The 11240-nt window shown below is 36.8% G+C and overlaps 1 protein-coding gene across 1 annotated transcript in view; it reads right to left on the reverse strand.

Moving 5' to 3' along the window:
• Positions 1–11240, reverse strand: part of LOC106464884 (neurofibromin-like) — a gene marked incomplete at its 5' end in the record, with an annotated part of 99781 nt that overhangs the window by 59785 nt on the left and 28756 nt on the right. Inside the window, 2 exons of the mRNA XM_022392687.1 lie at positions 2471–2643; positions 9072–9155. Coding sequence (XP_022248395.1) covers positions 2471–2643; positions 9072–9155 — 257 coding nt within the window. The remainder of the gene's footprint in view (positions 1–2470; positions 2644–9071; positions 9156–11240) is intronic.

Genomic DNA, 11240 nt, shown 5'->3' on the forward strand with positions numbered 1-11240 from the left:
CTAGCTATTGTCATCAACAAACTGTGCAATAAAATGTTTAAAATTAAGAAACTGAAATATGTAGTTACATTTTATCTCTTCAGTGAACAAACCTAAAATGACTTCTTTGAGTCATATGCGTAATTTCAAGTCTTTACCTTTTCCCAAGTATTTTTTATTGTTTTGTTTTCCTTTCCAATTCTTTATCTTTTGTTATTTATGTCTACACACTTTAACAGATCCCCGCAAGCAATGCAACATTATGATTGTCAGAAAGTACACTTTAGTCTAAGGCATAATGTTTGCTCTTGCTTCTTTTTATAACATATGACCAGCGAAGTGATGAGAAGAAAAATGTAAATAGTCATGAAGCCTTTCAAATATGAATTTTATAACACAAATTATACATAATTAACTAAAATATAAAAGTAAAACTGAAATGCAATTTAACTGGCTATCAAACTAATATGTATAAAGTGAGAAAAACTAGCCAAGTACTAGGGACCCTGTTCTTAATAACAGACTAAGCTTCATTTCACCTCGTTTGTAAATGGATATACATGTCTACATTAACTGTTAATTTAGAGACATATGTTACGTATTACAATTTCAAATAGTCTAAATATAATTTAAATGATAATTTAGATTTAGAAGTTAAATAAATGTCTATATGTATCCAATTTATGATATTTGCCAACACGATTGATTCACACAGTTTCTTTTTGATACAAATATATTTTAATATACAAACAATAACACAATTTACAATAATGGTTATTACAAATAATGATCTATGTACAAAAGATTTACAAACTTACAAACAATATTGAATCTTCTTTCTGGTCTGGAACTTCCTTGATATCTTATCAAGGGTTCACAATGAGCAAATTAATTCCGAGTTGATGTTGATACAATTCACTTAACAGGGAATTAGCTAGCTCTATATTCTTCTATCTACACACGTCGAGTTTGCAACGATCAAGTTAGGTAATGTTTTTGAAAAATATTAATGTCTGATGTGAATCCACTGAGGTTATATGGCTTGTAATGTTCAAAATTTATAAACTTTCCTAGTCAAATATCTGAAGTTCCCGATTAATGAGCATTAATCACAGCTATAGCTTCCGAGGTTTATAGTATATCAATTGTAGCAAACCAATAATATATGTGGCGCATTGGTTAATTTATAGGCGTGAAGAGAGTTTCTAGAAATTTCAGCCTGCATGACAATACTGACAATACACTAATGTTTATGTACACACATATACTGTTGATTCTTACACTCTAGAATCTTCTACTACTTTAATGAATAGGTGGGAATTTCGCAATACAGATTTAACAGTACAAGTTACGTACATTTCTAAATATAAACTTAACTTAAACAAAAATCAATATTAAAATAGATATATGATAATAAATTCATCACACATACCAATAGGAAATGTGCTCTTTATATTGGTTATAAGCAAGCCATTCAACTTAAAATTGCTGTTTGGCATACACATCTATTTTGCAAGAGAGCATGGCTTATCTTAAATAAAAAAATTTTTACAACTGTTTCCTCTGGAGGAGAAGTTCTTAGAACGTACTCAAATTACTGGTGGACAACCTCTTATACTGTAATTTGAATATTTCTGAGAGACTGTCTACATTACATATACAGTTTCTTTCATACCAGCTTTTAAAGTTGAGAATTGTAGCCACAAGCACATAATGAGATAACAAAACTCAAGTTTTAAATAACATTTTAGAGGTTTCTTTTGAAATAAAGGAGTAAAAACTTTGAATTATAACAAACTTGATAATAATAATTCCAGTAAAATATATTAAGAGTAAGGCAGTTTAATTAAATTTTGAATATAACTCAGTAAGAGGCACAGAAAGGATTTTAAAAATGGCATCATGATTATAGGGTTAACTGATAACTGAAGTCCACACAGACCCAGCTACTATGAGAAGCATTTATTGAATCTTTCTTTTACTAAGGGATGTTCTGAATTATATTAATTGGTGACTAGTAAGTAATGTCCACAATAACCTCAGTTTTTGTGAGAAGTCTTTGTTGAGCCTTTTCCATGGGTTCTACTCTTGGGTTAGAACAATGTAAAGATGAACAACTTAAGTCCACTAATGATTCATAAATTATCAAGGGATTAAACTAACAAAGAAAACAATAAAAATCTGATGACTGCCTGAATAGAAGTTGGATGAAGATTTATCTGCTGTCTAATCAGAATTCAATTTATTTTTAATATTATATTTTTCTTGCTTGTCCTTTAGCGTTTATTATTCACCTCAACTCGCCATAAGAGGAAGACCCCAGTTGGGTGAATATTTACTTGATTAATCAGAGTCAGGATGAATACTAGCAGGTTTCATTGCATACTTTTGTGTTTGTCTGATTAATCATTATTGGGACAAATAATAGCAGGATATATCTTATAGTTTGTATTTCACTGATTAATCAGACAGACTTGGGATGAAAACTTACCTAGCAGGATCTATCTCATAGCTTGTATTTGGCTGATCAATCAGGGGTTGGATTAGAGGCTCTAGAAGTGTATGAAGATAACTTGCACCATATATCTTGAAACAAAATGCCATGATCTTGCTTCCGAGGCTATTTCCTCTAAACAACGTCTGCATACAGTCTGATACCTCCACCTATGGTATACCAATCAGTACTATTTTAATTCAAACAGATAACTTGCAGACATAAGGCATTATATGTATTTAATTAAGAACAATTTAGTGTCTTCATGTGATAATGTTCATTAGGTCTATGATAAATGTTTCTGAAGATAATGCCTGCAAACTAAAGGTTAAATATTTAAAAACCTAAAATGTATTTTGAGAAAATGTCAATTTAAAATAGAAACATTTTAGAGGATTTTTTCAATTAGGAATAGAGCCTAACTTTAGCCCTTAAAATGACCTGGATAAAAGTTATAATTTTCCAATACTGAAAATGTATATCCGATAGGTATTTACTTCCTCTCCCATAAATAGCTATTCTTGTTCTGTACTGCCCTCTATAACCAAAATTTATTCGTATGCCACAAGCCTTAAGCTCCCACTTATCCTACATTCAACATTCTTCAACTGTATCTTGCATGTAAATCATCATGTGACAACCCTCCATCAACAGGAGTGCGACACACCCTCCTGATGCATGTGACTCCCTCTATTCGATTCCACAGAACTATCACTTCAAGTTTTGGCAGAAAATGGAAGCACTGGTTTCAGTGAGAAGGAAGAGTGGGAAGTGTGAAAGGAGGTAAGTACTTATCAGAAAAACATTTTCAATACAGCAAAACTTTAACTTTGATACGGTACATCACCTCCTCTCACATAAATAGACAGAATCCCACATTGAACAGGTGGAGGGACCAGTGCAAAGGAAAAAAAAGAAGCATCTGAAGAACACTCTAAAAGAGGAGATCCTTGCATTAGAGGATCATACGTGGGAGACTGCACCACATATGTACCAGGTTCACTCTTTGCCCAGTGTGGAAAGAGGTGACACCTACATGGGTGGAAAATGGGAGGTACACATCCAAAAGGGAGAGAACAATGGTTGGATAGGGATCTGAACCACACAATATCTGAATCTCAATTTCATAGATGACATGAATGTGGGTGGGCATAAAAAGGTTGTATCCTTAGGTCTAGAATGGCTAGGGTGCAACGGACCTCACACTGCAAGTCAATTGCATCCAAAACCCAGCTGCCGGGAACCTACATCATGCTGGAGTAAAATGAGGATCATACCATCTGGTGGGGGTAGGAAAGAGGATCATACCATCTTCACCTCAAATTCAGCAGACCAGAGGGAAATCTTGTACCACCAACCTGTGAATGGGACACATGATAGCAATATGATAAATTGTTTGACTGATTTAAGAACCAGGCACCTGGACAACTGGCATAAGAAAGGTGTCCCTGTAAGTTAAACAATCCCACTCAAAACCAATCTGACAGTAACCACCCCCAGTGCAAAAACATCCTTGGTATATGAAAATCATCGAGGGATAGCATAAGAGAAAGAACCATATTAATCTGCAAGTACCACCACTGTGACCCACAACATGGGTGGAGTGAACAAGAGTATAATTGAGTGAGGGAACTGTAATACATTTGTTAGAACTTATGTTGATTGGTTCAGTTCTGAATCCAAAACCCAGCCACTGGGAACTAACATTTATGTGGGAGTAGGATGAGGGATCCCAATCGAAGGGGTGAACTGCAATTTTGACGGCTCACTCCAAAGCTACCACATCCCCTCGAATAAACCCATACAGAGTTGGACCATCAGATTGGAGGAAATCTCGTCATCTACACCAGCAGAACACCACTGCCCTACTCTCAACTGAATGGTTTCATCATTTTGTATCATACATCACTATCACATTAAGCAGGAAGATGCCTCCATGGTCCACCACTCCAACAGCTTGGACTGCAAAAATGAAGAAACAGCTATCCGATGCAGATAGTGAGAGATCAATGTATGTGGTGAAGTCCACATGCCAGATTGAAGAATTTCCTTCAAGCTACGACGGGGATGAGATGCCAGGGAAAAGGTAAGGTGCCTAATCTGTTGAGAAGACACCTGGAACAAATTATGGAAAGAAAGAACAAGGAAATATAAGCCAGTCAAATTAAAAGCTGAACCCAACTGGTAAGAGTGAAAGGAGAAAGGTCACAAAAGGAAAAAAGCTGCCATGAAATAAAGAGGCGGGAACGGGCACCAGAGAAGGAAGCCGTGCAGGCAATATAACAATGAAGAGCATGTACAAGACACAGTAATCTATCCAGATCAGACTGAGAATATAGGTGGGAAATGGAAGGAAGGTAAATCAGCTAGAAAAAGGAGTTACCCTTACAAGCCACTGAAGTTTTGGGAAGGAAAGAGTGATCAGGACAGAGGGGAACATATGTGGTATGATAAAGGGTACGTGACACTTTACGGTACCAGGAAAAACAAAAAGTGTGGGATAAGGCAGCCCGATAACCTGGAATCAAGGAGACTGAAGACCCCTGATCAAACAGCCAAGTGAGGAAATCTGTAAGAAGAAGAAAAACAGTGGGCCAAGCAGGTGAAAACTTCCGACCCAAACACCAATGACAGAAAACGTTTCACTTACGTCGATATACATACATAGAGGAAGGGCAAATGGAACAAGCTAAAAATGAAGTAAGTCGCTAGGACAATCCGGATTTCCGCACCAAGGATCAGATAAAAAACCAGGCATGAAGACGGAGGCTATGAAGGGCTGGAGTAAAAGGAAGAGGTAATGATGGGGTAAATTGAAGCTGGAGCAGCCACAGAAACCATGGTTGTGCTGACCAGTAAGAAGCAATAAGAAGGACTTGACATGGAGTGGCATGGATGATCGAAATCACACTGGGAAGAAGAAGGTGGGAGGATACACATAAAGGTATTAGTTGATCCAATCCTGACTGAACACATCGATAGCCAGTGCAATTGGATGAGGAACTGAAGATCAAAAACAGAAGAAATTTGGTACTGAGAGGTATGACAAACGCATCCAGGTGAGGAGTACCTGGCCAAAGGCATAGCCACTGGAAAATGAGAGGATCGAGAGACCACTTTGTTGCATAAACTTTGTTGGGATGGGGAGGATGATCCGTGACAAGATTGAATGCACTCAGAATATGGCATGCAAGGAGACAAATAATACTGAGTATGTAGGTCCAAAAAAGGAGATCCAAGGTCCAACCAAAAAGAGAAGGAGAATGAGTGCCGCCTTGGTGACTGATATAAGCCATCACTGTAGAATTGTTGGAATGAATCATAATCAGATGATTCCTGGTAAGATGAAGAAAATAATCCAAAGCATGATGTATGGCCAGAAGCTCCAGGATGTTGATATGGTAAGACCACTGGATCAAAGACCTGAAGCTTTCTGCTGATCAACCCACGCCCTGGAGGGAAGCATCTGTGAAGATGTGCAAATCAAGACGTGATGGAAGAAGTGGAACACCTGTCGATATGTGAGACTTTTCCAACCACCAATGCAGATCATTGACAAGGGTAGGAGGAAGGGAAATAGGAATCTCTAATGGATCCTGCACAAGATTCCACTGGTCATGCATGGCTCATAGAAGAGACCTCATATGTGCCTGACCCAAAGGGACAAGGGCTTAAATAGAAGACCCATCCTCAAAAGCAATAGAACCTCACGAGCAGTAACAGAGGGAGCAGTAACTGAAAACCCCATTGAATGGAGTCAAACAGGAGAAGGTTGGGCCTGACTGAGATGAATGTTGAAATAAACGTCCAAATTTACAAAATAGTGGGTAGGTATAAGGAATGACTTCTCCAACTTGATTAACCAAACCACACAAGCTGCCTCCAGGAGCAGCAGATGAGTGTGATGGACAGACTTCCGTTTGGAAAGAGCTAACAGAAGCCAGTCGTTCATGTAATGGTGTAAGCACAACCTCCAAGCATGCATATGTTGGGTAAAAGCCTTAGCTACTTGAACAAAAACATACACTGCCAAAACAAGCCAAAAGGGCTGGGCGTAAAATTGATAAACTACCCTGTGGTGAACAAACCAAAGATAGCACCTCAACAGACAAGATATTGGAATATGCAAATAAGCAATCGTGACATCTACTTTGGTCATCCATAAACCTTGAGAAAAAGCCCACCTGAGGGTGAGAAAAGACTCCATGGTAAATTGGGGCAGAACCATAAAGTGATTGAGGTTGAACAAATCAATCACAGGCCGCGAGTCCCAAGCTTTATTGGGTACCACAAACAGCTTGGACTAAAAACCTGGAGAAGGATAAGTTACAGGTACGACTGCTTTCTGGAAGAGAAGATTTTTACTGCCTCTGACAGATGTTGACTGGTGGTAGGATCCCGAGGCAATGGAGGAGGGGAAAGAAAGTGGATGACAAGTCCCTAAGACAATAATCAAATAACCCACTGATCTGTGGTAAAAACTCACAAAATCAATCAGTTGAGTCCCCACTGGACTGGAACCCACCGTGTAGTCACCAGTACTGTTGGCGATGTGTATATCAGAATTGAATAATGTAACAAGAGGAGAAACCACTGGAGACAGGAACTGGGAAGGAGTGGGATGGAAAACAGTAATAGGTGCTTGTCTCTAGACTTCGAATGAGACAAACAATCAACCAAAGATGAAAGGGTTGATTCCTGTATCACTGATTTGACCCAGGATTCCAAAGTCTCAGGAATATTTTTGAAAACAGACTGCCAGAGAAAGGGGCCATATGTAAGTCCCAGAGATAAGTAGGTGGTAAACAAACTTGGGAAAATACAGCATCCCTCCCCAGAAGATCCCAACAACAAAGAAACCGTGTGTGTAAGGAAAGAGCCGAAAAAAAAAAACACACCTAAGGATCGTGGAGGAGCACCTCGAAAGGTAGAAAGGTCCTGTAGGAGAGTTGATAGGGTAAGATGATGGCAGAAAAACTGGGTGTGGATTAAATGAACAGAATGATCAGGGTAATCCCCCAACACGTGCAAAAGCAATTCCAACTGTTGAGAATCAAGAAACTGAAATCCAGCCTGATGATATGCTAAAGCAAACTGATTTGAAGCCCATGTAGGGCAAGGCATGCTAACACCCAAAATCAACTGAGATACAAAATGCTCTGCGTGAATCCTAATATCAAAAGAAGGGGGAAACAAAATATTGAGAGGAGGGGGAATTATGTAACAAAGAAGGAAGGCGATTATAAGAAATTGGGGAAATGAACAAAACAGAACACATCTGAGAAATCGTCTACAAAAGCTGTATTAGGCATGCTGATTCCACAGAAGGGGTATAGGAAGACATGGCAAAATCAGGTGGTGGATAACAGCTGTCAAATTCCTCTTCCGCCCGAACAGGTTCGACATGTTCAGGAGGAAGATGGGCAACATCAGGTTAAGCAGGTTGACTCACAGAACGATCAATCTCATGGGAGATGAGAGTTGATAATTCCATAGCCGAGTTACCCCCATCTGCAGATGGTGTAAACATGCTGGTAAATGGTATTACCCCCAAAGTGGTAGCTTGGACTTTGGAATTCACTGTTAAGAATGAATAATCAAAGACAACAGTGTTAAAATAAATGAATGAAACAGGGAAAAAATAAGTTATCTTTAAGTTTGCAAACTGTTATAAAATTCAAAAGAACAATTCCACTTCAGAATGAATGACAACAAAAAAATGCACTTAGTTTAAAGAAAAAACACAACTGAAGAGTACAATAAAAAATTTCTTGACACAAGCACTGTCAAACAACAAGTGATAGTTTGGCAGAATCGAATAGAGGGATTTACATGCATCAGGAGGGTGTGTCACACTTCTATTGGTGGAAAGTTGTCGCATGATGATTTACAAGCGAGATGCAGTTGAACCATGTTGAATGTAGGGTACATGGGAGCTGAAGTCTTATGACATGCGAAAAAATTTTGCATATAGAGGGAAGCACTGAATGAGAATAGCTATTTATGTGAGAGGAGATGTGTACCCTATCAGAATTTGTACACTTCTGAATGGACAGTCTGCACAAAAAGGGTTAAATATGTACTACATTTCAGCAGCTCTTATCACACTGGTCACAAGAATGCCAAAAATTTAAATGGATTAAATCCTTTTCAAGAAGGCTATTCATTCAGAAACACACATCATGAATCAATCTTTGCCCAAGTAAAAGTGTTTTTCTTAGTGCAAAGCTACACAATAGGCTATTTGTACTCTGTCAATCACAGAGAATAAAACCCTGCATTTTAAAGCTATAAGTTTGTTAACTTACTGTTGATCCACTGGGGTGACCCTATGTAAAAGAGCGAAAAAAAAAACCTGATGGTCAGCTTTAAAAAGAAGAACCTCAAACATTTCTTTCAAATTAAAATATTGATAAAGGTGGTTAGTCAAAACTGCACAAATACAATAACCTCAAAACTTGCTATAAATTTAAAATCAGATTCAATGAAAAAAAAAGAACAGAAAGGCTATACTTAAAGGAAACAAGTTTCTTTAACCAAAATCATAAACCAGCAATGATGTCAGTATTAGAAATAAGTATTAAGAAAGCATACATACCTCTTTATAAAACATACTCCATAGAAGAGGAGACAGCAAATGCTTAGCATCAAACAAAGTCACAAACACTCTTGCTAATTCATCCTGAAAAGGAAAACCAATGTGAAGACAATTTACCACTGAATTAATCATTTCTACCTTTAGTTAAAATTTATCTCTACGTCCACAACCACATCTTATGATGCAGTTCTAAGTTAATCTTCATTTTGTTTTATTGATGTCACATTTAGAAAGATGAATCTTTAAAATCATGGTTGCTACTTCTGGAAACCCAATGCATAAAACTTTATGAAAAGTTTTTATTTAAGTATATCTAATTCATATCCCAAAATAGGATTTTTTGCTAAATGAAAATCCCCATTCTAAATATGGAGTCATGACAATACTTGTCTGTGTCATGGCAAAAAGAAGTTCTCCAAAGCTATTCACCAGACGTTAGTTACTTCTACTCTTGCTACAGCCATGTTAATATGACATTATCCTAGCACATCGTGAGTCAAACAATATCAAAGTTACTCAACATCTGATAGCTACTTTTACTCTTACTAGAGCCAAACAATATCAAAGTTACTCAACATCTGATAGCTACTTTTACTCTTACTAGAGCCAAACAATAACAAAGCTACTCAACATCTGATAGCTACTTTTACTCTTGTTAGAGCCAAACAATAACAAAGCTACTCCACATGTGGTAGTTCTACTGTTGTTAGAGTCATGGTAATAGGATATTATCCTGAGTTATATTAGGAGCCAAACAACAACAAAGCTACTCAACAAGTGGTAGTTACTTCTATTATTGCTAGAGTCATGGTAATAGGATATTATCCTGAGTTATATTAGGAGCCAAACAACAACAAAGCTACTCAACAAGTGGTAGTTACTTCTATTATTGCTAGAGCCATGGTAATAGAATATTATCCTGAGCTATATCATGAGCCAAACAACGACAAAGCTACTGAAGTATTTGTGGAATACAAATATTAAGTATGCTAAATATGTAAAGGTTCTCAAGAAGTACATTTTTACTTGATATTGTATATAATGTATAGTAGACTGAAAATGTAAAAAGAATGTGTGAACTGCAATACTAGTTAGGGAAGCTGCAGGTTTGAGTAGCCCACCACATTCCAGTCATGACCTCTAAGGGCACGAACCTACAGCTCACTGACGTGGCATGTGATAAAATTCCAAAAGTCAGCTAAAACGCATGATGAAACGAGTCAACGTAAAATAAAAAAAAAGCAGTTAATGGAACTGTGATAAAAGACTCCTTGTGAAGAGTCCAGCATTATAAGGTTTGTCTCTATATGCCATAAGCTAATTGTCTTGGATGATTTTGCCAAAGATATTAGATAAAAGACAGAAATGAGTTCTGTAAAGACTAATAACAAAGTGGGTTTTGGTTACAGTCTGATGAAATAGTTCACTTGTTGCTGGAAGATCCCACCAATCGAGTTAAAATAACTACTTTTGAAAGCAGATCTGGTAAATTTCTTGAACAAAAACACTAAAAATTGTGTATATAATTCCATGTTTCCAACTATAAATGGCACTTCTCTTACTTCAAAAGAAGATGGCAGTAATCCAGAAGCTACAAGAAGTTCGTCACACAAACTCCTTGTAAGCATGCTATTTCTAATCTAGTTTACCAATGTTTCACTTAAGGTTCAATAATAAAGAGAGAAAAGTGAAAAACATTAACTATACTAAAGAAATAGTAATTTAAAAATGCTTAACTCTTTCAGCACAGGCTTGGTCGCTGGGAGTGACCTCGTAACCATTTTGTGCTTATTATAGTTTTCATGCTATAAAGTTTAAATTAGTAAGCATATGTTAACGATATTTGGCAGATTATCAGTAAACATTACAATGCTTTCATACACTAAATATCAATTTTTTTTTATTAAGGTTTGTAAAGCAATGTTTTCCTCATGCTTTTTTTTCTTTTCGCACGTTGCCTATCCAACATGCAAAGAAATTTGATTTTATGATTAAAAATACTTTTAAGCATCAGAAAATTTTCAAATTTCACATGCGAATTCTTTATAATGTTCAGATAGTTATCAAACGTCTTTTAAGAAAAAACTTATATTTTATCTGTTATTTTCAGTAATGGATCTCTGTATGGGTTCGGTAGATTTGATTGATGTATTTCAGTCTAAAAAATAT

Source organism: Limulus polyphemus, unplaced genomic scaffold (genome assembly GCF_000517525.1).
Source record: "Limulus polyphemus unplaced genomic scaffold, Limulus_polyphemus-2.1.2 Scaffold1770, whole genome shotgun sequence".
Taxonomy (NCBI): Eukaryota; Metazoa; Arthropoda; class Merostomata; order Xiphosura; family Limulidae; genus Limulus; species Limulus polyphemus.